This window comes from Peromyscus eremicus, chromosome 15 (genome assembly GCF_949786415.1).
Source record: "Peromyscus eremicus chromosome 15, PerEre_H2_v1, whole genome shotgun sequence".
In the NCBI taxonomy this organism is placed as follows: Eukaryota; Metazoa; Chordata; class Mammalia; order Rodentia; family Cricetidae; genus Peromyscus; species Peromyscus eremicus.
In genome coordinates this window covers 68,859,415-68,886,797 of record NC_081431.1, presented here as the reverse complement: position 1 = coordinate 68,886,797, position 27,383 = coordinate 68,859,415, and the positions used below count along the sequence as shown (strand labels likewise).

Sequence of the window (27,383 nt, the reverse complement as noted above, 5' to 3'; positions counted from 1 at the left end):
GCTAGCTTGCAGAACTTCTTCTGTCTCCACCTCCCATCTCTCCTTAGGAGTACTATGATTACAGGTGTGCACCACTGTGTCTGGCTTTACTTGGATTCTGGAGATCCAAGCTTAGGTCTTCACTGAACCATCTCCCCTGCCTCCCCAGTGAGTTTTCAATGATTGCTTTCTGCTTTGTTTCCAATACTGTTGTATGCTATTTTTCTCATTTGAAGGACTAATTGAGACAATAAAGTGTGACTGAATAAGTGGATGGATTTCTCATTTTTTTCTGGGCAATAAGAGTAGCTAGTCTGTTTGTAAGGTTCCTAGCAGTGAGATCAGGACCTGTCCCTGGCACTTAGCCAGCTTTTGGGAACCTGTTCCTCATGCTGGATTCCCTTGCCCAGCCTTGATACAGGGGGAGGAGCTTGGTCCTGCCTCAACTTGATGGGCCATGCTTTGTTTAAGCCAATGGGAGAGGACTACTCCTTTCTAAATGGAGACAAAGGAAGAGTGGATGGGGAAGGGATAGATGGCAGGAGAGGGGGAGGGACCGAGGGAAGAGGAGGGAGGGAAAACTGTAGTCGATATGTAATAAATTTTAAAAAGTTAATAAAATAAAATAAATTTTAAAAAATCATCAAACACACTCAAGTCAGTTTCTCTATAACTGTGTGGTGAATATGGACATGTATGTGTGCATCTGTGCTCTGTGCACAAGCATGGCAGACATCCCTCTGAACCTGTATATCACATGAGGTATATGGAGCACTTGGCCTGAAACTGAATCAAATAGGAAACAATACGGTTTACAGTAATATCAACAACTTAATGTGGTAGTTTGAATGTAATTGGCCCCCATAATCTTATAGAAGTGCTACTATTAGGAGGTGTGGCTTTGCTGGAGTGAGTATGGCCTTGGTGGAGAAAGTGTGTCACTGTGGAAGCAGGCTTTGAGGTTTCCTATGCTCAGGATACTGCCCAGTGTCTTGGTCGACTTCCTGTTGCCTGCAAGAGAGTACTGCAAGTAGTACTCTCAGCTACTACTCCAGCACCATGTCTGCCTGCACCTCGCCATGCTCCTTGTTATGATGACAATGGACTAAACCTCTAAAACTGTAAGCGAGCCACCCCATTTAAATGTTTTCTTTGTAAGAGTTGGCATAGTCATGGTGTCTCTTCACAGCAATAAAACCCTAACTAAGACAATTAGTACAGGGGTTTCAAAGAGTACTAAAAAAATTCTAGGGTGGTATCTAGAGATAAAATCATTTAACTTTAACTATAATTGGTTCAGTTGGCTCAATCTTCATAGTGAAGGGGATAGAAACCATAGGTCCCAGAACAATGCCCACATAAAGTTCTGTTTTTTTCCCATGACTTATTTCTCTAATTTACTAGTTAAGAAAATGGCTACTCCATAGGACAGCATTTTTGTGCAGAAGAAATAAGGCATTATTAAGTGCTTTTAGTGTGTTTTCTGACACATAGTTACCAATCAGTAAGTGACTTCCTATGACTGCTATTGACATATGTGGATGGTCTGACATCCTTTAGAAGCATGTTGTGCATCATGCAATGTGGCGAGTAATGGAATCATTCTGAATACATTTCCCAATTTGTACTAACTGTAGATTTGCAGAAGTATTGTCAAGAGAACAAAGATTTCCTATGCAGGCTGCACCAGGCTTTCTTTATCTTTTTCTTTCTTTCTTTTCTTTCTTTTTCTTTTTCTTTTTTTTTTTTTTTACAATTTACATTGTCATGAGAGGCTCTATAAAACAAAAGGACTATGAACTGCTTCATGTGGAGTCCATTACTGTTTTCCTCTCTCTGGTTTTTATTTCATGTGGGAACCCAGGTTAACATATGGTTCTTAGACCTCATAGCTCTTTAACCTAATTTTAACTAAAAGACATACATTTGCAAACATGGAGGCAGATACCGGCACATTCATACATACTCACACACATATACCACATGTATTCATCTGATCCCTGATTTAACCACATCTTGACATTAAAATTTTTTGTTCCCTAGTCAACACTAATCACAATATGGTATTTGGAAGTGACCAGTGGATGCTGTATATATGATTGCAAGATTAGAGATCAAGTTTTCCTATCACTTCAGAAAGTGATATTGGATAGCTTCCTTACTTCCTTCCCATTTCCTGTCTGACATCTCATTCTCCATGTCACTTCCTATATTCTTGTTCAGCAGCTTTGCAGGACCCTTTGCAAACAAGTCCTACACATAAGATGAATCCTTTTGTAACAGGACAGCTCCCTGTAGTGGGTGGCCATTCCAGCTTTGATCTGGAAGTTCCAACCCCCATTGAGACTTCAGCAACTGTCATGCCTACAAGGCAGGGCCAAGGGAGGCAACTGTCACGCCTACAAGGCAGGGCCAAGGGAGGCGCCTGGAGACTCAAGATCTGGATCAGCCAGTGCTCTCTCTGTTCCAGGACTCTGGACGGTGGAGGTGGGCCAAGCAGAGCTCCAGAGAACACCGCTGGACTGAGATACACCTTCCCCAGACCCCACGACCTACCTATCCCTTAATTTGTAAGTTACGCCATTAAATAAATCTCCTTTTAACTACGTGGAGTGGCTTTAATAATTTCACCAATAGCTCCCATCAGAGAGAAGCAACAGATACAATACTTACTATCTGCAGTTCCGTGAATTATTAATATATTTTCTTCTTTTAGACCATGAATGTTATGCAATACACTGGATGCCTGTAAGTAAAACACAAGTATATGTTTGTGTGGACCTGAATGGGAGGAATTCAACTTAATCTTTATATCAATTAAAAAAAGCCCTTTGCCTTTTGCTGTTGTTGTTTTTACATTAGTTACCTGGTAAGTGCTTTCTTCCTTTGATGGCATACCAAGGTACCGCTCAGAGAAAGCTGAGGCTGTGATTGAAGGAGAAAACATCAGAAGAAGCAAACTGTCCCTTATTTCATTATTTATTTATGCACTTCAAATGTAATTGTCACGCTCCAGTAAAATCAATTGCGTCAGGGAGGTGATAACTCACAACAGGCTTTAATAACACATGATAAATGAGCTCAATTGAGTTTCTCTGCATTGGGATTTTGTTTTCCACCAATCAATACCTTAGATTAGGACTGTCTGTAGGACATACTCACCATACAACTTCATGTCTGAGATGGGTGCAACCACTGTTCCACATTTGAAAAGCTTCTCATCTGATTTTAAGATCATTGATGCAACATAGCCCCCATACCCCTGAGCAAAAGAAAAATTATAATAATGACTCCTAACAATGCTTGTACCTTTAGATCACTGTTTAATAATGCACATACCCCAGAGTTGCCAAGTGTAGAATGGAATGCAAAAAATTACTGTGTATATATGAAGATTTAACAGCTGTTTAAAAATTTATACAACAGGCTATTTTAACAACTAAGTAAAATATGAAATTAATTACATATCACAAAAATTCACAATTTCACAGCATGTATCTGGGAAATGCTCCAAATGCTTTGAAACAAAAGGAAATTAAATATTCTTTACATATAATTTTAAGACAATTTGGTGTGTATTCTAATAGAATACTTAATAATAATGATGATTATGTACAATCATGAAAAGAAAGTAAAACACTTAAAATACAGACCACAACTATATACTCTGCTTAGAATTTCCTTGCAGGGGCTAAGAACCTGTCATTCCAAAGTTTGACTCTAGGAGACCAGAATCTGCTACCGTGGGATGAATGATCCTCTTTGGGGTAAGGATGATTTGAGATGGTAATTTTGAGAAATGACAGACTGGGGCTGCACTGATAGCTCACCTGGTAGTGTTTCCCATACAAGCATGTGGTCTTCCAAAACCCAAGACTAAAAAACTGAAAAGCTGAGCATGGTGGCACACCCTTAGTGGCCTCTTGTTTGGGAGTTGGAGGCAGGTCAATACCTGGAGCTAGTTCACCATTGAACCTAGCATACTTGGTGAGTTCTAGGATCATGGAGACCTTGTCTCAAAATTCAAGGTGGATGGTGTCTGTGGAATAACAGCTGCAACTGTTCCCATGCACGTACACATTTGTAAACATGTGTGCACTTCCACACACAAATGTACATACTTAACACTTACACAAAGAAGAGAAGAAAAGAAAATCTGCCAGACATAGGACAGACAGGATTTTTTCTGGTTGTAAGAGATTTTTATCTATAGAGAAATCTATTGATAAGTTATCTGCCATCGGCACCATTAAGAGGGGAGACCTAAACTCCTGACCTCTCATCAGTGGGAAAGGCACTAACTAAGTAGAAGAAGAAAAGAATGGAGAGAAAGGAGAAGGGAAGAGGAAGACAGAAGACACAGATGAAGATGAGAGAAGAAGGATGAGGGGGAGGAAGAGCAGAAAGAAAAGGAATTGAAATAGATGAGGGCGGTGGTGAAGAAGCAAGTTCAAATTTCTATACAGAAAAGCAATTAAACAGTGCTTATTGGAGGTGCAGGGATGGGATGGGGACTGTGCAGGAACCGAGGGAGGTCAGCAAGGTAGAAGTTACAAGTGTCTGATAAGTAGAATGGGAACAATATCCTGAAAAGAATGCACAATGTGAGGCTGTGAGCTCAAAACGTACTGAGGTTTGACTCCTGCCAAAGGAGTAGATTTTAGTTGGTCTTTGCACAAAAGCAAAAGCAAACAAACACAGAGGAAATGTCCAATGATGTCATCTCTCACTGTCCACGGCAGCAATCACCTTGTCACAGAGATATATGACATCATAAATCTGCATGACAGTATCATCCAGGGAAAAAAAATCACTAACAAACTTTTTTTCTTTTTTCTTTTCTTTTCCCTTCCTTTCCCTCTCCCTCTCCCTCTTTCTTCCCCCCTCCCCCCCACCTCTCCTTCTTAAGCAAGTATCTCATTATCCTAAGCTGCCTCCAACCTATTATTCTCCTGCCTCAGATTCCTGAGAGGTGGGGTTCAGGTATGTTAAGATCTTTCAAACTTTAAAGGGATGCCTGTGATACTGTTGGACACGTTTTTTATTATATTTTAAATTTTTATGTGTTTGTGTGCATACACGTGCACACCACTGCGCTGGATCATGTGGCAGTCAGAGGACAACCTTCAGGAGTCAGTTACTTCCTTCCACCACGTAGGTCCTAGGGATCGAACTCAGGTCATTAGGCTTGGTGGCAAGCCCCTTTGCCACTTGCCTTCTTGCCAGCCCTTGGTAGACTCACTGAGTTATAGGTTCTTATGGCACACTAATAGAACAAAGATGCCTCCCATCTATCCCTGTGTCCTCTTTCCCTCCAGAATTCCCCAGAGTCATAGAACAAGACAGGGAGGAAACAAAGAGGAGTAGCCAACAAGCCACTCAATGAGAATTTAATGAGACCCTGGGCCTGGGAAGATGCCCCCGCTGGAGTTCTCCAGCTAAGTTCTGGTGCACACATCCTTGGCTTCTTACTTCTCCAGGAGCTGTGTTTCAGTATTTTTTTTTTAATATGAAAATTTGGAATGTAATGAAGCTAAATAATCTTTAAGACTTAATGATAGTGAAAGCTGTGGAATTTAAAAAATCAAATCTAAAATGTTGCTTTAATTTGATTTATTTCAGAGAAATAACTTCTGTTTTTAATGGAACAAATCAACACTGGCAGGAATTAGAATAAATTAAATTTTAATTGCTCACCATCCTCTCAATCATTGCATGTTTATTCACTGAGGCAAAAGTTGAACTTGAAAGAGCTTTTGGAAAACAGGCTGGGAGACAGTGAAAGTCAAACATGAGCTCTCACTAGATGGGGATACGCTGGGTTTAATTTTCAAAACAGTGTACCCTTCAGGTAGATTCTGAGTTTGAAGCTCTTCCTATTGACCTGCAGCCAATTAGAGGTGGTTTGCAGTGGGTGGGGAGGGAAACATTCAACAGTTTGGTATGCTCTGCTTCTACTATCCCAGCGTTTGGTTTCTGTTGATCAACACTCTTCCAATCACAGAAGTTTTAGTGGAGGATCCAAACCGGAAATTAAAGTTTGTTTCCAAAAGCCAAAACAGTATATGTATGACAGTGGGATAAATTCCTTTTCTCCCTCAGAAATGGCTGGTTTTAGCTATTGTGGGACATTGGATAATCCAGACAAAGAAATGGAAACTGATTGGTTCTTTCACAAGAGTGTTAACCCCACCCCCAACCCCAGAAATGTGAAAGTCCTCCTCAGTAGTTCTCCTGGAAGGAGGGCACCAAGACTTTGTTTCAGGGAGAAAGAAGAGTCAAGAAGTTGGCAACTGTAAACATTGAAGTGAAAAGCATATCAATATACCTATGAGATCCTTTCTCTATCAGTTTGCCTGCCTGGGACCTGTCTGACTCTGGGTCCCCAACATGATTAAACTATATTACATATATACATTAAATTCCCAATAAGTGAAAATATTTTTAAAATTTGGTATGTTGGAATTAACACAATTTTATCAACATGTGTCTCTCTACATTAATTCTGTTTCATCACATCTTTAACTATGTATAGGTCTATGGTGTGTACATATATACATATATGCTTGTATGTGTGGTCCTGCAGTTGCTCTTGTGGCACAATGCATGTGCAGAGGTCAGAGAACAATTTTGGGTATGGGTCTTCCAACTTCTGGTCATTGATGGATACGGCAGGCTAGCTGTCCTGTGACTTTCTATGCATCCGCTATGTTCCAGCAATGGGCTTAGAAGTGTGGGCTGCTGCCTCCAGCTTTAAATGGGTTGTAGGAATTTGAACTCACATTCTCCTGTTTATGTGACAAAATATTTGCTCACTGAGTCATGTTCTACCTCTGTTTATACACATTTTTACAAACCCTAGAAATGGCTTGAGCTGGTTTCAAGCTTTAAGAAGTTCCTTTGCAGTTAACAAGATGCAAAACTTTGTAAGTCAAGTTTAATATGTTTTATAGTCACTCTGTTATCTCTGAGCATAAGACCAGCCCTGGGAAAGCCATGTTCCTTGATTTTTACTGTTTGGTCTCATGCCAGCAAGGTCTCCTTATGGGAGATTTTTACTTCAGCTTCTCCTGGAAAGAAAGGACAGCAGGTAAAGCACTTGCTGTCGAGCCTCATGACCCGAGTTCAATCCCTGGAACCCACTCAAAGGTGGAAGAAGAGAACTGACTCCAAAAGGTTGTCCTCTGCCCTCCACAATGCACCACACATGACATGCATGTACACACACACACACACACACACACACACACCCCAATAATAAATAAACATAAATACATTAAACTGGCCTTCTCATCACTCATCTATGACTGTCTTTCTGCCTCACATCATCTGATACTTTACTGCTTATCTTCCATTTATTTCTCTATAACAACCAGAAATTCAATAATGCGATCTTTTCTGTGTTTTATTATTAGACCACTTAACTCTTTTAAAAATTGTTTTATTTTTAAATTTGTGTATGTGGTGGTGGTGGTGGTGGTCGTAGATACATGTGAGTTTGGGTGCCCACTGAGGCCAAAAGAGGGCATCAAATCCCCTTCAGGAAGAATTACAAGCAACTGTGAGCCTGCTGGTATGGATTCTGGGAAATGAACATAGGTCCTTTGAAAGAGTAATGTGTATTCGTAACTGCTGAGCCATCTTTCCTGCTCCCCATATAGCTCTTTTAAAAGTGCTGGGTACAGAGCACACAGGATTAGTTGGAGTAAATTAATCATATTGCCTGCATTGTTAAGTGATCACTGTTATGCTGTTTTCTAGAATGATGTTTATAAAATTCTGACTTTTTTTCATGCAGGCTCAATTCATATCAAACATTTTTTAAAAGAAAACAATTCAGAAAAGTTTTGATTCAGGAGTTTTGTGACCTTTCACAACTAAGAAGTTTTGTTTTAAAGAATAAAATTTAAAAAAAAAAAACATGATTATATATTTAGGTGAGGAGAAGTTAGGTTCCAAAGAGTATAATTTAAACTAACATTGCTCCAAGCTTCCAGTCTAATTACTGAGTAAAAAAACACATGGTCAGTTAAACATGTAGCTGCTAAAATCTTTTCATTACCCTACCAAGCTAGTTAGCAAATAATAGAGAAAGCCATCATTCACAAGGCCATTAAAATAAACACATCATACATAATGTTTAGGAGCCAACATTACAGTGAAAATACTTGTCATGTATATATGTGTGTGTACCTGTGTGTACACATATAAAATAATACTCTAATGGGAAGGCAAGAGAAGATTTAAAAACTAGATAAAGGCTGTTTCTTGTGGATAATTTATTTGTCCTCAAAGGAATTTATTGCAAAATTGTTTAATAAAAATTTTAATTTCAAACTGATGAGCTAACCCCAGACAAAGAAAAGAATATTCCTTTACAAGGTAAGTGGGGGAGGACTCAGAAATTCAAGCCTCTCACCATCTTGCTGCCCCCTCATTCCTTCAGAATTGTAGAAACCACCCCCCCACACACAAAACTCTTTTTTAAGAAATAGTAAGTATGTCCAGTGAAATGGTGTAGAGGACAAGGATGCCTGTCCCTAAGGCTGACGATCTGAGTTTGAGTTCCAGGACCCACATGATAAGCAGAAAGAAGTGACTCCTACAGATGACCCTCTGACCTCCCTATATACAACATGGCACATACACACACACACACACACACACACACACACCCCATCCATAGAGATGAACAAAATCACAACAAACAATAAAGCCATAATTCACCAGAAGACAGATTCATTCTGCACTTACAGGGAGTAAAAATGATCTTGAAACGTGTACTGTGGGGACTAATCTGGTGAAGGGCAACCGACCAGTTCACTTCTATAATGAGAAGGGCTGATGCACCCTTCTTGGACACTGGAAACTAAATAAATCATTAAGTAAGTTTATGACTAGAGACTCCATGATGGACAAGTCTGAGTATTTGGAATGTATTTGATACCAACATATTTAGGAACATGTAATATTTCAAAGTCATTTCTTCCTAAATTATAAATCAACTGGTAGTTCACATGACTTGTGTAATTCAATCAACGAACAGACCACAACTCTATTACAATTAAGGGTAAAACAGAAGAATGTCAACACTGCTTTCCTGTAGAATAAAATAATAAAAACACTCCGGGGGGAGCAAACATGTTGGGATTTAAGACATATTCACAGTAAATTTTAACAACAGAGCTGCTGGGAGTGACCCTAGGGAGTAACTCACAGGGGTGCTATGTCAGAAATACTTGCATCTCAAAGGCAGAATGCTAAAAAGAAAAAATAACTGTAGGCATTTAACTTGCAGCTAGAGAGGAAAATGAATTTGTAAAAGTAGAAAATAATGATAAGTGTAGAAACTGGTGAAATAGCAAACACAGAGAAATAGAAAAAATAGAGCAGTGGAGCCAGAAAAATATAGTTCACTGAGAAAAAACAAAAAGGAGAGATGGAGAGTTAGACATGAAGAGGGAGCAAGAACCTGAAACCCAGAGGAGGTTTGCCCCTCCCTTAGAGAAGAGCCACAGCAAAGGAGGGTGGAGCCATGCTGAGCCTGGAGGGCTGCTGCACACTCCAGCAAGGAGGCTGCCTACTCTTTGCTATCCTGCTTTAAAGGCTGCTTAAAGTGGCAACATGTGCCTTCCAAGGCACTAACAGTAGCTCAGAAACAAGGAATCCCCACTGGATGTGGTGGCTAACCCCTGTAATAATACCAGTATTTGACACAGTGAGGCAGGAAGCTCATGACTTTGAGGCTTGAGGCCCACATAGGTTACCCAGTAAGACTATCTCAAAAAACAAAAAAACAAACAAAACAACAACAACAAACCATTAAATCAAACCAACAAAACACTTAAAGAGAAACAGAATGAAATAGAGCAATCTTCTTACTTCCTTTTAGCTGTTTCATCTAAATATTAATACAACTGTGTTTCTCTCTCTCTCTCTCTCTCTCTCTCTCTCTCTCTCTCTCTCTCTCTCTCTCTCTCTGTGTGTGTGTGTGTGTGTGTGTGTGTGTGTGTGTGTGTGTGTGTGTAGTCCAGAAGTCAGAGTTCAGTATTGTCCTCTGCTCTGTACCACAGGGATTCTCACTGTACCTAGAGATCACTGATTCAGCCAGACTGGCTGGGCAAGAAGCTCCAGGTATCTTCCTATCTCTTACAAACACTGGAATCAGAGGCACATGCCATAACACTCAGCTTTTATATGGGTTCTTAGAAACAAAACTCAGGTTCTCATCCTTGTACCTCAATAAGCACTTTCCCCAGTGAGCCACATCCCCAGCTCCCAGCCCTAGGTGTTTCTCCCTTTTACTGCTCATTTCTAACACCAGACATCAACTGCATGCTTGAGAAATAGATCTCCAAATAAGCGAGTCAAAGAACACAATATGGATTATGCAATTTTGAAGGGTAATACAGAAAATTAAAGTACCATGACTAATGAAATTATATATACATACATATATATCGGTATATGGATAAATATGTTCAGTATTTCTATTTACCTTTCCAAAAATGCTTAATCTTTTGGAGTCAATATATGGTAGTTTCAGTAAATATCTGAAAGGACAAAAAATATATAGAGTTATAACTTCTTGAGTCAATCACATATCTGAATTTATGACTCACAAATAGATAGACATATACAAACATTCTTCCAAAAGTTTAGAAATGCTTTACTATGGGCTGAGGTGATGGTTCAGTGGGCAGAAGTGTGAGGACCTGAGTTCAAATCCCTAGAACCCTCATAAAATGAGGTAAAGTAGTGTGCACCTATAATTACAGAGTTCCTTCAGCAAGGTAGGAGGTAGAGACAGGAGCTTACCAGAAGCTCATGGGAAAGGTGGCCTGGGGTACACAGGGGTGACATCAAGAGATATGGTGTCTCAAATACAGTGAAAGGTGAGGATGGACATCTGAGATTGTCTTCTGACCTTCACATTTGATGGTAGCATGTATGTCTATACCCCCACACATACACTCAAACACATACTCACACATACCAGGAGAATTACTTTACTTTAAAGACTTTCCTTACATGGAAGGCCTGTATAGTTCACAGTCTTCTACTCAAAGCCATAGTCCAGCAATTTTTCATCATTTGGGAGCTTGTTACAGATGTAGAGTCTTCAAGTGTACCCTGGCCTGCTGGGTCAGCTTCCTCACACTATTCCTGGCTGATTTCTGTATACTAGAAGCAATGACCTTACCTATTATACCTTCACTCCACCCATGTTAATAGTAACCTTGAGATGTTAAAGAATTAGAGTTAAGGGTGGATGAAATTACTTAGTAGGTATGGTGCTTGCTGCAAAGACTAATGATCTGCATGTAATCTAGGTGGTTCAAGAAGGGAACTAACTCCTGCTAGTTGTCTTCTGACCTCTACACCTGTGTCACAGCTTGTACTCACCTATACACATCACACACACACACACACACACACACACACACACACACACGCACAATGTAAATAACTTTCCAAAAATGTAATGATATTTTAAAGGAAGAATTATAACTAGTTGTGGACATAGTAGATAGTATAGATTTCTGTCAATAAGTGATACAGTGGTGTACTAGTTCTGACATTTCTATAAACCCAACGTAAATTCTAATTACAGGGAATAACTATGATTATTCTTTTATGATGCCACTAAGTGTGATAGATGCTTGAAAAATGCAAGAAAGCTACATGCTCAACTTAGAAAATTGGTAGACCGATAAACAGACATCTCTGAGTGAGTAATGTGCCACATTCCATAGATTCTGCAGTTATGGAAAACAACAGGAAGACATGCACCAACTTACTTTACAGCTGCTGCTTGGTCCTTTGCTTCTACTGACCCTATCCTTCTGTGAATCTCCTGCAAAACTTTCAGGCCCTGGAATCCACTTCCTCTGCCATCAAATCTTGCTACAATGACATTATCAGTGTCAATAAGAACGGAATCCCAGTCAACATGGAACTTATCTGTCACCATCTGGCCTCCTGGTTCTTCATCCCTGCAAATGTGAGCATACTTGATCAAATGAAAAGCAATTGGCAGGTTGGTAGAACGTTTCACCTCATACTAACTGATTAACCAGTATGGAAATCATCTATGTCGGCTATTAACATTTTGGTTAATTCTTGATAAGCCTAATGGTTAATTCATTTTCCCTACATAAAGTTTTAAATAAAGAGTACCGAGGATGAGATGCAAGCATGCCTTAAAATTGCATAGCTGAGCCTGGTTTAACTCATTTTTCAAAGAGAAAAAAATGGAGAATATATGTGGTCCTTTTAAAAGGCTTTTCTGAAGAATGACTGTCAACCTGACAGTCAAGTCTATTTTTACTGGGTGTCTTCAATGGGGTTCTAGAAATAAATGTCTTACCTATGGTTTGCAAGAGTTGAAGGGTCTGATAGAGCACTAACTCAGCCATGAAAACTTCATATAATTTAACAGGAAGTGTACAACCTTAAAGAATGTTAGACTCTGAAGAAAATATTGGATTAATATTTCCTGAGGGTTTTCTTCCTGTCCATGATGGAATTCTCAGGGAGAAGTTAAGCAAACAGTAAAGGGAGAAGTCTTTTTCAGCCTTCAAGCTAACAGCCAGGAAGGGAAGCAGAAAAACAAATGTCTGAAAAATTTGAAAGCCAGATGTCAAGGTGGACATGAAAATTATAGAACTTAAATCATTTTCTCCACTGGGGAGAGGTAGCATGACTTTACACTGTCAGATTCAAGTGCTGATTTTTTTTAGACTATAGAAAATACAGAAAGGGAGCTTCCCATAAAAATCACATGCATTGGGGATATGACTTATCACAGAGGTCTTGTCTAAATAGTCGGAGATCCTGTTTTTCATCTCTAGCATACCTCCACAAAAATCATCACAATCATCATCATCATCATCATGTTTCTCATCATCATCATAACCATCATTAATCTATTTTCAAGTCATAAGCAAACCCCAATTTCCCCAAATTCTGACAGTTAGATGAAAGCCAGCATTCCTCGGGAACTTGTGAAGCCAGCTCCTCTCTACCCAAAGGAGCCATTTCCCTTACAGCTGAGAGAAGGGACAAATGGTTATCTGTGGTGCCTATTGGCATACCGAAGACCATGCTCACATTCAGGCTTCCTCAGTATCACAAGTACGTGTTACACATTTCAAAATCCATGTGGGTGTTCCAACTCTTCTCAGCTCTTGTCGCCTCCTTCCCTACCTTAAGCTTCTCCAGCTCATGGGTTCCCCCGAACAATGCTGAAAATTCTCCTTATAACTCTGCTATTTTAGCTAGGCTCTCTTTTTGCCCTATCTTTTGCCCATGCTTGCTTCATCTTCCTCTTTTGCTCTGCCTGTTTATCTTTTCTCTGCTCTGCTCCTGCCTCCTTCATGGCCAGATCCAATGTGCTAGACATGTTCATTCTACTTTCTCTCTCTGCTCTGGACATTTCCAGATGTCTCTGGCTGTTCTCTCCCTCATGTCTTAAAACAAACAACAACAAAAACCAAAACCTTCCCCTTAGCCATACCATGGAACAGTCATGGCCATGTCATCAGTTTACACAACTATCACCATCATCATCACTTGTTGCCAACATTATCATCTTCATTATAACTATTATAACCATCATCATCATCATTATCACACCATCCTCATCATCCTCATCTAGTTTGACTAGGAACAAAATTAGGCACAGGTTACATAGGAGGTCACCCACGTGATTGGTCTAAAAAGCATCTAAATAACTCATTCTGAAAAGATCTCCATTGTTATCAGGGCTACATTTCAAGAATCCTCCCCCCACCACTCACTCTTCAGGGAAAAAGTACCAGATCATCTTTCTTCTACCATTACATATGTGCTCTTACAGAGACACCAACCCACTAAACAATCCTCATCAATATGCTTCTGCTAGGTCACCATATTTAAAAAAAAGAAAGAAAGAAAGAAGGAAGGAAAGAAGGAAGGAAGGAAGGAAGGAAGGAAGGAAGGAAGGAAGGAAGGAAGGAAAAGAAAAGAAAAGAAAAGCCAATAAACCACCCCAGGAACATTAAGCACTGAGCATACATAGTACTTGTATGTGTCAAGTCCAAAGGGATTCCAGTTAACCAAATTCCGAAAACTAGTGCCTACATCGAGAAATGACAATCTTGGCTGTTCTGAAACTGGACTAGAGAAACGTTGCTAAAAGCCTACACCCAGCCTTTGTTCAGGAATCTGCAAAGTGGGTTTCTGCCTGACAGACAGGTCTATTTCCCTTGTCATATACCTGTTGCATTTCAAAACCCATGCTGGCCCCCAGGTTCCTTCAGTTCCTGTTCACATATACTTGTTATGCCTTTCAAAGTCCATGCTAGCTTCCAGGCCATTTTCTCCTCCCCAACTCCTCCACTATGCTACCTCCCAGGCTGTTATAGTTTACAGGCTTCCCTCCTCCCAGAGAGCCATTCAGTCTCTATAATAACAGCAAACCCACTCCCTTGGCTCCACTATTCTTGCTTCCCCATGTAAAAACAAACCTACCCCCTCATCCTCATTAATCTTGCTTATCTTACAGATAGCCTTGGCCATCGTCTATCTGCTTCTTTTCTTTTCTGCTCTGGACTCTTTTAGATGCCCCTGTTCTCTCTTACCTATAATAAAAACCCTACCCCCAATCATGGAGCAGCCATTTTGGTGGGTTTTTTTATTGGTCCCTTACTTACAGTATAGAACTAAAAATTAAGGGAAATAAGTGGTTATGGGCAAAATAAATGCTGGTAGGTGAAGAATTTTGTCCCCTAAAGTTCAGTGAGTTTCTGATCCCTGGCACTACAAGATGTGACTATATATATATATAAAGGGACAGAGAAAGTAAAATGGGCTCCTGAGGTTGATGGAGTCCAGTCTCATTGGTGCCCTGTAAGTTGAAAATTTGAAACATAAGAAAAACTATAGATACCTGTACAACAAAGGAGTCAAGAACAAGTACCACATGAGGACAAACCCACAATGATACCACCTGCAAGCCACCAAGGAAGACTCCAGGGGAAGGCTACCATAGTGACACTTTGGTTCTTTTCTGTGTTTAAAATTTAAGAATGTATTGTATTTAATACACTATTTATTATTTATCTCAAAAATATGGTGACTGGAGAGATGGCTCAACAGTAAAGTGCACTTACTGCTCTTGTAAAGGACCAGAGTTTGGTTTCTAGCACCCGCTAGAATGACTCACAGCTGCCTATAACTCCAGCTCAGGGAATCTGGCATAGTCTCTGGTCTCTATGGCGTCTGCACTCACATGCACATACTCCATCCCCACATAGACATAATAAAAAATAAACATTTCTTCATGAATGACAAAATAATGTGCATTAGTGTAATAGAAACTTCATTCTATTCCTCCCTACATCCTGGGCCACACATTTCCCATTTGCTTTGTGTTTTTGGTAGACCAGACTTCCTCATGTTAGGACCAATGATTATGCACTAAAGACACTCTTCCTTGCCTTAAAGGACATTGAATACCCTTTTGTCTTTTCTCTAAATGGGATCCAGCACTGTTTCCTTAGCCAGATACAAATATTGTTTAAAAATTCTCATGAGAGTATAAGAAATGCAGAATCCACCTCTTTCTGTCCTATAATTCAAATTGTAACATGGAGTCAAAAGATGAACTCTCATCACTACACAGGTTGAAACAGTGAACAGCATGGTTATTAATGAGCCAGACCTAAAACTCAAAAATAGACTGTTAGTATTATACACACGAAATTAACCTTGGGATAAACATCCTAGACAGCACGTGAAATAACAGAATAGAACCAACAGAAAAGGGCCCTGGGGACATCTCCCAGGCAGAAAACATAGAATAAGCAGGGAGAAAACACAATCTTCTAATGATATCTGCTGTCAAGTTTCACTACATTAATTCTTATCCTTTGGCCAATTTCATCTGAGATAATTTCTAATGGCATCATTGAGGGAGTAGAAAGGGAAGGATGCTAGAAGATCTTTTCTTTCATTTGTTTAAATATTGACATCATCCCAGAGCTAGAACATCCTTTTCCAGTTCCTTTGCATTTTGAAAGGGTTACACCTGCATCACTTACCATTAAATGGTACCATAGCACAATTTACAAACAGGTCAGGGACAGAAGCATCCATTCTCTTCTTGATATGGATTCAATGCCTGTACACCTCTTAGCTATTAGAGTGAAAAATATTCTATACACTGGCTAAAAGAATGTGGAAGTAGATTAGGAGATGATGTCTCAGTCAGTAACGTGCTTGACACACAAACATGAAGCCCTGCATGCAATTTTTACAATCCATGTGAACAAGACAGTCATGGTAATTCATGCCTTTAATGCAAACAGTGTGCCAGTAGAGGGGGATTCCTGAGGCTTGCCATCCAGCCAGTTTATCTGAGTCAGTGAGCTCCAGGTACTGTGAGAGACCTAGTCTCAAAAGGCAAGGTGGAGAGAAATTGAGGAAGACACCCGATAGCCATCTTTGGCCTCTATATACATATGCACACATGTGTATACACACACAGAGAGATACACATATACACACAAAATAAAATTTAAACAATGGAGTATGTATAAATAGGAAATGATGGTATCAGTTTCAATGGAAGGTACTCAAACAACTTCGGAGGGTTTTCGGCACCATGCCATGAGCAGCAGGATGGGTTCTGAAGGGGAAGCCTTCTGTTCCAGGGACCGAAGAGACTTTCTCATTCTTATATGTTACCATGCCTTGCAATGTAGCCTACATTCCAGGAGTCAGGACCATTTTGATAAGAACTGGGGCAGCAATTCAAGGTACCTTATGCTTCGGCAGTGGGGACTGCTCAGTGGGGTTAGGGGATTGAGAACTTGGGAAAGGTTGGGGGTGATGGATCACTGGAGACTTGGCAGCAGAAGACTAGACTTGTCCAGAGTGGCAGAAGGAGGGAGGGCTTCCAGGCTAGAGCAAGGGTTGGATTTGGAACAGAGGCCTCTTCTGTAGGCCTTGCTCTCCACAGTAAGGGAAAAAAGTCAACTCTAAGAGCAACTTGAGGCCTGTTTGTACTCTCCACCTCTGTCCAGAGGAAGACCAAAGGAGATGTGGCTTGAATTTGGGGAAGAAAGAACAGCAGCAGAGTAGAGGGCCTGTGACCTAACAGGGTAGGATGGCAGCATGATTGGCCTGGCAGAAATGAAGACTCTGAAACACCAGACCCCAAGAAATTGGAATTTCCCAAAGAATCTCATGCTTGAAGAAGAAAGAGAAGACTGTCAGCCCAAGCAGAGCAGAGGAGTGCTTGTCTCCCTGTAAGAGATATCACACAGTTCTAAGAACATGACAGACCCACTTGCAGGATGACACTAGAGCTAAGAAATAGTGTTTCAGGCAGACAGGACAATACTTTGCCCACAACTGCTTAGATGTGCATATCCCTGGTCCAGCAAAGAAAGTTTAATTTTTCTTCAGGACATTGGAGTTGGGCTTGAAGGGGCCACTGTACTTCTTTACCCCTCTTTCCAATGTGGCCACATTGGATATATCTAATGTATCTGCTCTGTCTTCTGATAGTTTAGATGTTCCATTGGCTTCTCAAGGACAGGTGGTCTATACTTGACTTCCTGAGGCATACATATTGACCCCAAGTTTGGTAACAAAAATAGAAGACTACACCTATATAAAACAAGCAAGTGACAATTTTCCCAGTAGAAAGTGTAATTAATTCATCACAGGACTCCTGTGAGTACAATATTGAGACATGTAATTCACAGGAGAGAGATCTGGATCGACGGTGAATTCACAGTGAATTAACAGACACTAACTACACGCTATTAGACTGAAGACTCAATAGGTGCCTGTTTTCTTCTCCCAAAAAAGATCAAACTCAGCCCCCTTTTGCCTGCCACTTAGGACAAAGGAGTGGCAGTTTCCTTCTCTGACTGTTAGGGAACTCAAGCCTAAGAAGAATCTAAGGAGAGGGGAAGCTCCTCAGAACCAAAGGAACTTTGAACTGCAGTCTCACCCAGTTTGGGACTCAATGCTCACCTCTGTGACATCTAGGATGTTGCTTAGTTTATGAGGTTTGAAACTTTCTCATCCTCTGTAAATCTACAGAATTCTGACACTTCATCTGTTCTTGAAAATTGAGGGATCTGTCTCTCCCTTCAGAGCTCACCATCATTCTCCATATGACACATCTCTCCTAGGGCTCTCCTATTCTGAATGGGAGTCTCTCCTTTCAAGGCCTATGGCCGTCCTGCTTTCTCTGCCTCTCTTCCAATTCTCTTGCACTTCAGGGTATGACCATGGCTGTCCATGACTATGAAGCTCTCTCTTAATAAATCTCAGCTAAAGGGTGATTGTGTGTTTGCTTCTTTCAACAAACCTTTGTTCAGTCAGGCCACCTTCCAAAGGAGCCTCAAAAGTCCATGATTTTAGTGTTCATTCAAACCTTGAAAGTGTACTTCATACTAGGTGGGGCATCATTGACAACTTCTGGTAGTTATACCATTCTGGTTTCCTACTCATCTAGCTGGATTCTAGGAATCAATTTATCAATAAAAATATGGATGTATTAACACAGATGTTTAACCCTATCTTACTTTGATGTGTTAAATAAACAAAAGCAGCAGCACAATGCTAATGATGTACAGTTGCTAATAGCAGAACCATATAACATATCAGTATATTGAGACACAGAACTGAAAAAACTACAAAACTTGATAACTAGATAATTTCAGCTTTTAGCACTAATACAATTATAAAACTTGCTCAGAATATATTCACTTAAATATTCGGCATATGAGGCTCATGTATACAAACAAAGAAACCAGAATTCTTAACCAGCATAGGACTAAGAGATGAAGATGTTGAACACCCCTTATGTGTCTACACTATTTTGAGACTTTTTTTCTGAGTTTATACATTTCCCTCATTTATTTATTTGTGTGTGTGTTCACATACAGAGGCTACAGAACAAGCTTCAAGAATAATCTTTCTCCTTCCACCTGGGGAATCAAGTTGAAGTCTTTAGGCTTGGCCACAAGCACCCTATCCACTGAGCCCTCTCTGTGGTCTCTTCTTCCTGATAATGTTTCATCTCTAAATAGATGGCCACCATATGGGAATCTACCTACCATTTCATGTTCTTAGTTGTTCTCAACCTATAAAAGAAGAACTATGATACCTACCCCGTTCTTATCCCAGTATGTGAGAAAATTACTATCTAAAAAAAGGAAATGTGCTATGAACTGCACATAAAATAGGTGGGCATTATTTAAGTTCGCATATCAGGTATGAGATATTTCATATGTGATAAATGAGTTCCCATCACCATAGAAGACACATCACTGTGGTCCATGTGCAATGGTTCCCAGGGCATTAGCATTTAGAGGTAATAGATGTTACCCATCTTAGCAGTGCATCAAGAACACAAGAAAAAAAGCTTCTAAAGTCCCTGATTTCCATGTTTGGCTCTTTGGTGTTGCTGTGATTCAAATCTAGAGTGAGCTCCAAAGGCCCTAGTGTCAAATGCATGGTCCCCATCTAGGGACACCAGTTGGAGGTATTTGAACTTCAAAGGCTACAGTCCAGAGGAAGGTCATAGATTTACTGCAGCGTCATTTCAAAGTATTGTGAACTGTGACGTGGGAAGAACACAGAACAAAAGAGCTTGACTAGATATAAAACTCTCAGATTCAATTCTGTATTCATTGATAACCATCCAGTAATTATTATAGTATGGATAAATCTACTGGCAGGTCATGATAGGTAATATTAAAAGCATAGAGCTTGATATAAACAAATAAATTCAATTCCACTTCAGGAAATAATTTTGCCCTGCTCATGATTCTGGGGATGGCAGACATGACATTCTATTCTTAGTTTCCTCCTGTTAGGATAGGAACAAATTATGTACATGCATGATTCCCTAAGAATTAAACATAGGGTTGCCGGGCGGTGGTGGTGCATGCCTTTAATCCCAGCACTCAGGAGGCAGAGCCAGGCGGATCTCTGTGAGTTTGAGGCCAGCCTGGGCTACCAAGTGAGTTCCAGGAAAGGCACAAAGCTACGCAGAGAAACCCTGTCTCGAAAAACCAAAAAAAAAAAAAAGAATTAAACATAGGGGATTGGGGAGATGGTTCAGTGGATAAAGACCTTTCCAGGAAATCATGGAGGCTGAAATTCAGACCCCTAGCACCCAGATAAAAAGCCAAGCCAGTATGGTGGCCTGCCTGAAATTCTAAGCTCTAGAGTCAGAGACAGGAGACAGGATTCAGGGAACAGATTCCCTGGGACAAACTGGCTAGGTATACCAAACCAAAATCTCAGAAAGAGACCCTTGAGGTGGAAAGTAATTGAGAACGAGAGTTGATGCTAACCTTGAACCTTTCACATGTGCCCACATGTAGGTCCATCTATATGTATGGGAACATGCATATATGCATCACATATGCATGGGATCTATATATATTTAGAATGATGTATCTAAAATAAAATAATGGTACCTGATGTTAATTCTTATTAGCTTAAGAATACAAATTCGACATGAAAATTACAAGGTCAAATAGTGAGGAGATGTGTAAGCATCAATTTTCAGCGGCATTCAGAAAAATCTAAAGAAATGAGAAACTGTTTCACCTCTAAGGCTAAATTAATACATGTTGTAAGTGCTCAGATTATTTAAGCTCCTATCTTTCTCTAATTCATCTTATTCTTGAAAACCTTTATGGTTGACTGATTCATTTGTTTTTTTTTTTCATTTTTGTTCATTCATTCATGCATTCTCTCAATATTCATGGGGCAGGATTATGCTCCAATTAGTGTGCTCAGGCAACACAATACAAAGGAAAGAGTTGCTTGGTTAACAGATAGAAGAGTGAAGCACTCCCTATTCTCGGTCATGGTTACATATTAAAAACAAGGACATGCAGAGAATTATCTGAAATACGTCTTTAAATAAAATATTACTAGATCTTTTTAAGTTGGGTAAAGACTGTGGCACCATGAGCAAATATATATTGAGCCAAGATCAGAGAGGTGTACTTGGCTGGGATCAAACGGTTTCTTATATCTAGAGGAGCCAGTTTTTGGTAGCTGCTGTGAGGGCAATGTCATCCAATGTAAAATCCCAATATTTGTCCTCACAGTGGGCAGAAAAACAACACAGAGAGAGAGGACCTGGAGGGACACTAAAAGACAGAAAAGTCAAGCAGGAAGCAGAGTGGTAACTTAGAGCAGAGGTACTCAGATAAGTCATTTACTGTTACAGAACTTAAAGGCAGCAAAATTAATCAAAAGGTCAGGGTAAGGAATACAGTCCCATGACCTCAATGACAATCATACCACTGATTGATATATTTACTTTTGTGTGACAGGATTTCTTGTATCCTAGACTGGCCCCACACTTACATTGTAGCTCAAAGATCACCATGATTTTCTGATCCTTTCTCGTCTCATCCTGAGTGTTGGCCTTACAAGTGTTGGGTTTATATGTAGCACTGGGGCTGGAAGCCAGGCCTCATGCATGCTATGCAAGCAATTTATGAACCGAACTATATTTCTGGACATCCCAATCACTGTACACCAAGCTCTTCAGACCAAGAAATGATTTCTGTCTCTTTGTAGACCAGATCTACTGCACAAAACAGCAAGAATCGTGATGCTATAGTTACTAAGTCATTCTTTATGACTTAAGTGGCAGAAGTCTGGCTATTTTCTCCTCAGCAATATTTAACTCATGATTACTGAAAACACAATCAACTATTACAGTTTTAGAAAGAGAAGCCATTTCATCACTAGAAAATAGAGTTTACTTTTAGGAGGAAAAAGTGTGTCCTTCAGTTCCAAGCAAATTCACTCAACTCCCCATGCAGTGGAACTTTCCAGTTAAAAAGAAAAATGAATTAATGCCACTTTCAGGAAAATTCATGTGACTGGAGACAATCATATTAGGCAAATTGAATCCATCTTAAAAGATAAGAAATAGCTTAAAAAAACCACCTTTATGCTTGCCATTGTCTAGATGTTTTAGCATAAAGTTCTAGACATGATTATACTCATCAATAGACATTAAAGCATACATTATTGGTTTACATGTGATATATTCTGCACAATTTCTGATAACTGATATCTTAAAACCAAGGAGTTGGAATAAAGTGAATTAATACGTAGTACAAGCAGTATCTAAAGGCAGAAACAGGAGTCGGAATAAAAAAACTGATTGCAGTCCTTGCTTCAGCAAGCCAGAATGCAGCGGTGTAGATTCCATGAGTCTGACTATACTACTTCATCTAATCTCGTAGTAACCACCTATTAAATAACTTTATAGGTCCTATATCACATATTTCATATTTATACTGTTATACTTAAATGTGTAAAATAGCACTATCTTTAATAAAAGCATGATTATACTTACAACCTATTAAGCACCATCTGAAAGTGTTTATGTCCCAGATAACACTATAATTTTATACAATTTATTAAACAAGTATGATTATATTTAGAATTTATTAAACACTAAGTGTAAGCATTTATGCCCAGACAACACTTTCATTTTGTATAGATATTATGCATATAAAACACATTGCACACTATGCATATGTAAGGACACACTATTAGTCCCAATTTGTTTACAATATAGCAGTAGCTTAGAAGCATTAAGCAGTGTATTGGAAAGCCTAAGAGCTCCAACTGGAAGCCCATGTATTTACTACTGTGCTTCTTAAAAGAGACCGAAGTGGTCCTTTCTAGTGCGACTAATTTTTAAATCAACTTCTTGATTTAAGGTTCGCATCCTTATGTAGTCAAAATCAACCAGATAAAAGGACAAGTTTGAAGCCAAGAAGATCAAGTTAGCATCCCTCTTCAAACAGAAAACATCTGAAAGTCTGGTCTGTTTTCCACAGTGAGTGCCTCCTCTCTGCAGCAGGGAGGCATAGAAGCATGAATAACTGCCTCCATATCCATTTGAATAAAGGAAGCGCACCCCAAACACAATGCCATTCCTTATCTTACATCTTAAAGGTCATGGTACCCTGAAGGATGCCTCCTAGGGTCTCTTTCCTAAGGAAACTTTAGTTTTTAGTGAATTTGAGACAACAGCAAGGACAACAAAATCCCTATTCCCAAAGGACAATGTGACTGTGATACAGGACTATCCTCCTAGCCAAACTGCCACTGTTTTCAGTTTTGCTGGGACTATTCATAGGAGAAGAGGGTCATGGGACCTTCACCCAAGCCTTTAGCCACCCTTACCAGTTACATGCCATTCTCCTCCAAACGCATTGGCACAGAGTGCTGAAGAGGGACTAGAGTATATAGTTTGGGAGGGGTGAGGGGAAAGCAACTACATAACGTCATCAGACCTGCTGGGAACAGACTTTCCAGTGTGGCTGCTTTAAGGTTGTGGTAGTTTGAATATAATTGATCCCCATAATCTCATAGGAAATGGCACTATTAGGAGGTCTGGCTTTGTTGGAGTAGGATGGCCTTGTTGGAGGAAGTGTGTCACTGTGGAGGCAGACTTTGTGGTTTCCTATGCTCAGGATACCACCCAGTGTGCCAGTCAATTTCCTGTTGCCTGCAAGATGTCGGACTCTCAGCTCCAGCATCCTGTCTACCTGCACACTTCTATGCTCACCACTGTGATGATAATGGACCTAACTTCTGAAACTGTAAGCCAGCCCCAATTACATGCTTTCCTTTATAAGAGTTGCCATGGTCATGCTGTCTCTTCACAGCAATAGAAACCCTAACTTAGACAAAGATCACCTATCCTCCTGCCTAAAACCCCTTTCCCATTGCCCTGTAATTAAACCTAATGAATTCAGTCATTCCTCCTAGGACTGGAGAAATCATATGTAAGTTTATTCTGAGATATTAGAAGGAGGTGTAGATGTTATTTATGTCTCCCCAGGGAAATTATTATAATAACAGTGAGTAAGAAAAAGAAGTGCTTGATTTTTCCAAGCTTTTCTTATATTAGTGTGATTAGTATTTTCCTCAATATATCATATGCATAGAAGAAAACTGGTGAAAGGGAGGAGCAGAAGAATTAATAAAGAGCAAGTGAAAGGTGTCTGAGAAAGCTACCACTAGAATCGCAGACCCTCTGGCTATGAGGGTCAAAAAACTGTCTGGATCTGAGCTAGATCTCTCAACATCTATATAAAATATCCCCAGTGTGATAATGGTACACACTTGTAATCCCAGACTTGGGAAGTAGAGAGATATGGATCCCTGAGACCAGCTACTCAGCCAGCCTGGCCTGCTTGGCAAGTTCCAGGCAAGTGAGAGACTCTGTCTCCACACACAAAAAAAAGAGATGGTAGCTAGACATTGAGGAAAACATCTGACACTGAGTAATACTGACCTCTGGTGTACACACACACACACACACACACACACACACACACACACACACAGAGTGACAAATTAGTTACATAATTAAAATGTCTAAATAAAGTCAGGGCAAACCACCATTCCAAGTATATGAATCATATGCATTAATGGAGCACAATGGAGACATGGAACAAAGTGTGTAATCCATTTCACTTAACCTGTAAAGGGGGCACATCAAAGGCTGAATTACTATGAAGAAGTTAAGTCACTTTCCTAAAGACCTGCAGCAAGTAAGTGGCACGCTAGACTTTGAACAAAAGCAGGCTAAGCTCCAGAAGAGTCATCTTGTATATACGGTAAACACAAGACACTTTCATATTTTTGTGTGCCTATTAAGGCCCTGAACATAATTCTGGATAATATAAAGCACTGTGGATCAATATGCTACCAGGCTTCATAGTAAATCAGTGACTAATAAGCCTCAGGCACTCAAGGCTCAATCAGCATGACGTCATTTACCATGAGATGTTAAGGGTCATCATGCTGAAGTCAGTACCATCCTGATCTCACAAAAAAAGCATGAATAAATTCAGTTGTTAGGCTCAACATTCTGCAACTCAGGTTTCCTAAACACAGTCTTGCTTTCTCTGGCCACAAGTCAAGGAATATGAAATAAAAGGGTAACACAGACATAACCAATTACTATGTGTTTGTTCGTTGTTGTAAAAATACCGATTGGGAGCATAGTGTTTCAATAACTACTAAACAGACATACACATACCAAGATGCCTGGTGTCACCATTCCCAGTAACAGAATCAGATTCATTACAGGATTGAAGATGAACCAAAAATTTAAACATTCTCACACAATATTCAGTGATGGTCTCCATAAGGAACCTATATAATTGACAGCTCCCAGTTGTGGTGAAGAGTTTTTAGCTATCTACTTGACACAAACTAGAATCACCTTGGAAAAGAGTCTTAACTGAGCAATCATCTAGATCATGTCGGCCTTTGGACATGTCTATAAGGGATAGCACTGTTTGTTGATTGATGTGGGAAGATCCATTCCATCATGGGCAATACCATTCCCTAGGTAGGGGGTCTTGAAATGAATAATAGTGGAGAAATTCAGCAAAGCAGAGACAAGCAAGCAAGCATATATGGATGCATTGCTCTTTGCTTTTGACTTTGGCTGTGAAACAGGTAGCTGTTTGAATTACTGGCCTTGACTTCTTCATAATGATGGCTGTAATTTGGACTTTTTTCCCAAATATACCATTTCTTCCCTAAGCTGCTCTTCCTCAAGACATTTTATCCCAACAACAGAAATGAAATTAGGACACTAGTTAAACAAGAATAATTCTATTGTTCATTTAACAAATCTGTCATCTGAGGCACAAGAGTGTAATTATGAAATCTTTAGATCCATTTATTTCAATAAAAAATAAAATACTTACATTATTAAGAGAAGAGCATACTGGTTTTTCTCCATAAAATCTTTGGGAAAGGACAACTGTAAAGGAAGTTCTTTTAAAGAAAGAGCAAAATATTAAAGATGGAGAGTCATTTAAATGTAAAAGTATAAGATTCAGAGAAAGCTGTTCTTGCAGGATGTAGCATGTGCCAAACTTTACCATAGTCATCAATGTGAAGTATTCTAATCTCTGACTTTGCGAGCTTCTTCTTCTGGATAGTTTCTTTCATCAGAGAGTTGCTTTCCAAGATGAAATACCCTGAAAACCAGAGAAGAAGTGTCTGTGGAGCACCCAGCCATAAGGTTCATCCACATCATATCCTCCCCGCAAGGTTCAGGGACCTCTGTGGGAGATGGGAAAGAAAGATTGTAAGAACCACAAATCAAGGTAGCCCCAAATGAAGCAGTCATCTGGACATGACAGATGACCGAAACCTTTGCTCTCATGAACTCACAGCCTTGGTGAGTTCCTGGACAAGGTCAAGCCAGTGAACATTCCAGCAGCGAATGGCGAGGGGCTCAAAAATCCCCATTCATACGTAGCCAGGGAGCTATTGACTGCTAGTGTGTGTGTGTGTGTGTCGGGGGGGAGATTTCTTCAAAGGTGTGGCCCTGGCTAGTTGATCATGTTCTAGTGGATATCTCCACACCCAAGAGTAACATAAAGTGGCCTTGGTGGATTCTAGAAAAAGAAAAAGCCATGAAATTGAAGGGGGTACATGAAGAGTAGGAGTTGGATTTGAGATGAGTTAGGGAGAGAACTAGGTGGGTTGAGTATGGTCAAAATATATTGTATGCATCTATGAAATTCTTCAATCATAAAACCTTAAAGCATTCTGCAAATCCAAAGTGGCATATGAGCAGCTACCTTTCATTCAATAACTAGGACTCAATCCACTATCACAAACTATCACCAAGTTGCTTCTACTTGTCAGGTCTCAGAGCATGCATTGAGGGAAATTTCTAGTTTGTCTCCTAAATCACAACAGGGGTCTTCCAACTGAACTTCTTCATTTCAGTGAATTTCCTCCCATTTGTTCCAGTACATCAGGGTTACCATTTACATTTCAAAATAAAAGTCTGATCATGCTACTACTCTTCTTTAGAGTATTTAAAAGATTGCAAAATTATCTAGCAATAAATGAGATAAACTTTGAATCATTTAGATACCAATATAAAAACTCAGGAGGAGAACAAAATGTAGTCAGTAGGAACAATGCTGAAATGACCTACACAATATCAGTCTCAGATGAGAATGTTAAAATTATAGCCCAACTGTTCAATAAGCTGGAAAAAGCACAAAATCATATTCCAAAATTAAACATGCAAAATATGAGATATGTGGTAATTATAGTCTAAGAGCAAAAATATGCAAGTGAGACCAATAGAATATGAGATGCTGCAGAAGACACGGATGAACTGAAAATATAACAAAAAACTAACAATCAAACATTTAAAATTTGACTGATGGTCTTGGGAGAAGGCTCAGCAAGTAAAGATGTATGTCCTCAAGCCTTAGTAGCTAAGGCTGATCCTAAGGACCTACATGGTAGAAAGAGAGGGCAAGTTGTCTCCAACCTGTATATATATGCTATGTGAC

The 27,383-nt window shown here is 39.7% G+C and overlaps 1 protein-coding gene across 1 annotated transcript in view; it reads right to left on the bottom strand.

Annotated features, from left to right (window-relative positions):
* The window catches only part of Dpp10 (dipeptidyl peptidase like 10), a 143,325-nt gene that overhangs the window by 7,751 nt on the left and 108,191 nt on the right, over nucleotides 1-27,383 (bottom strand). Inside the window, exons 13-19 of the mRNA XM_059280624.1 lie at nucleotides 25,944-26,042; nucleotides 25,767-25,836; nucleotides 11,781-11,975; nucleotides 10,478-10,532; nucleotides 3,142-3,241; nucleotides 2,846-2,904; nucleotides 2,653-2,725 (exon numbers count right to left, since the gene is read on the bottom strand). Of these exons, the coding sequence (XP_059136607.1) occupies nucleotides 2,653-2,725; nucleotides 2,846-2,904; nucleotides 3,142-3,241; nucleotides 10,478-10,532; nucleotides 11,781-11,975; nucleotides 25,767-25,836; nucleotides 25,944-26,042 (651 nt within the window). The remainder of the gene's footprint in view (nucleotides 1-2,652; nucleotides 2,726-2,845; nucleotides 2,905-3,141; nucleotides 3,242-10,477; nucleotides 10,533-11,780; nucleotides 11,976-25,766; nucleotides 25,837-25,943; nucleotides 26,043-27,383) is intronic.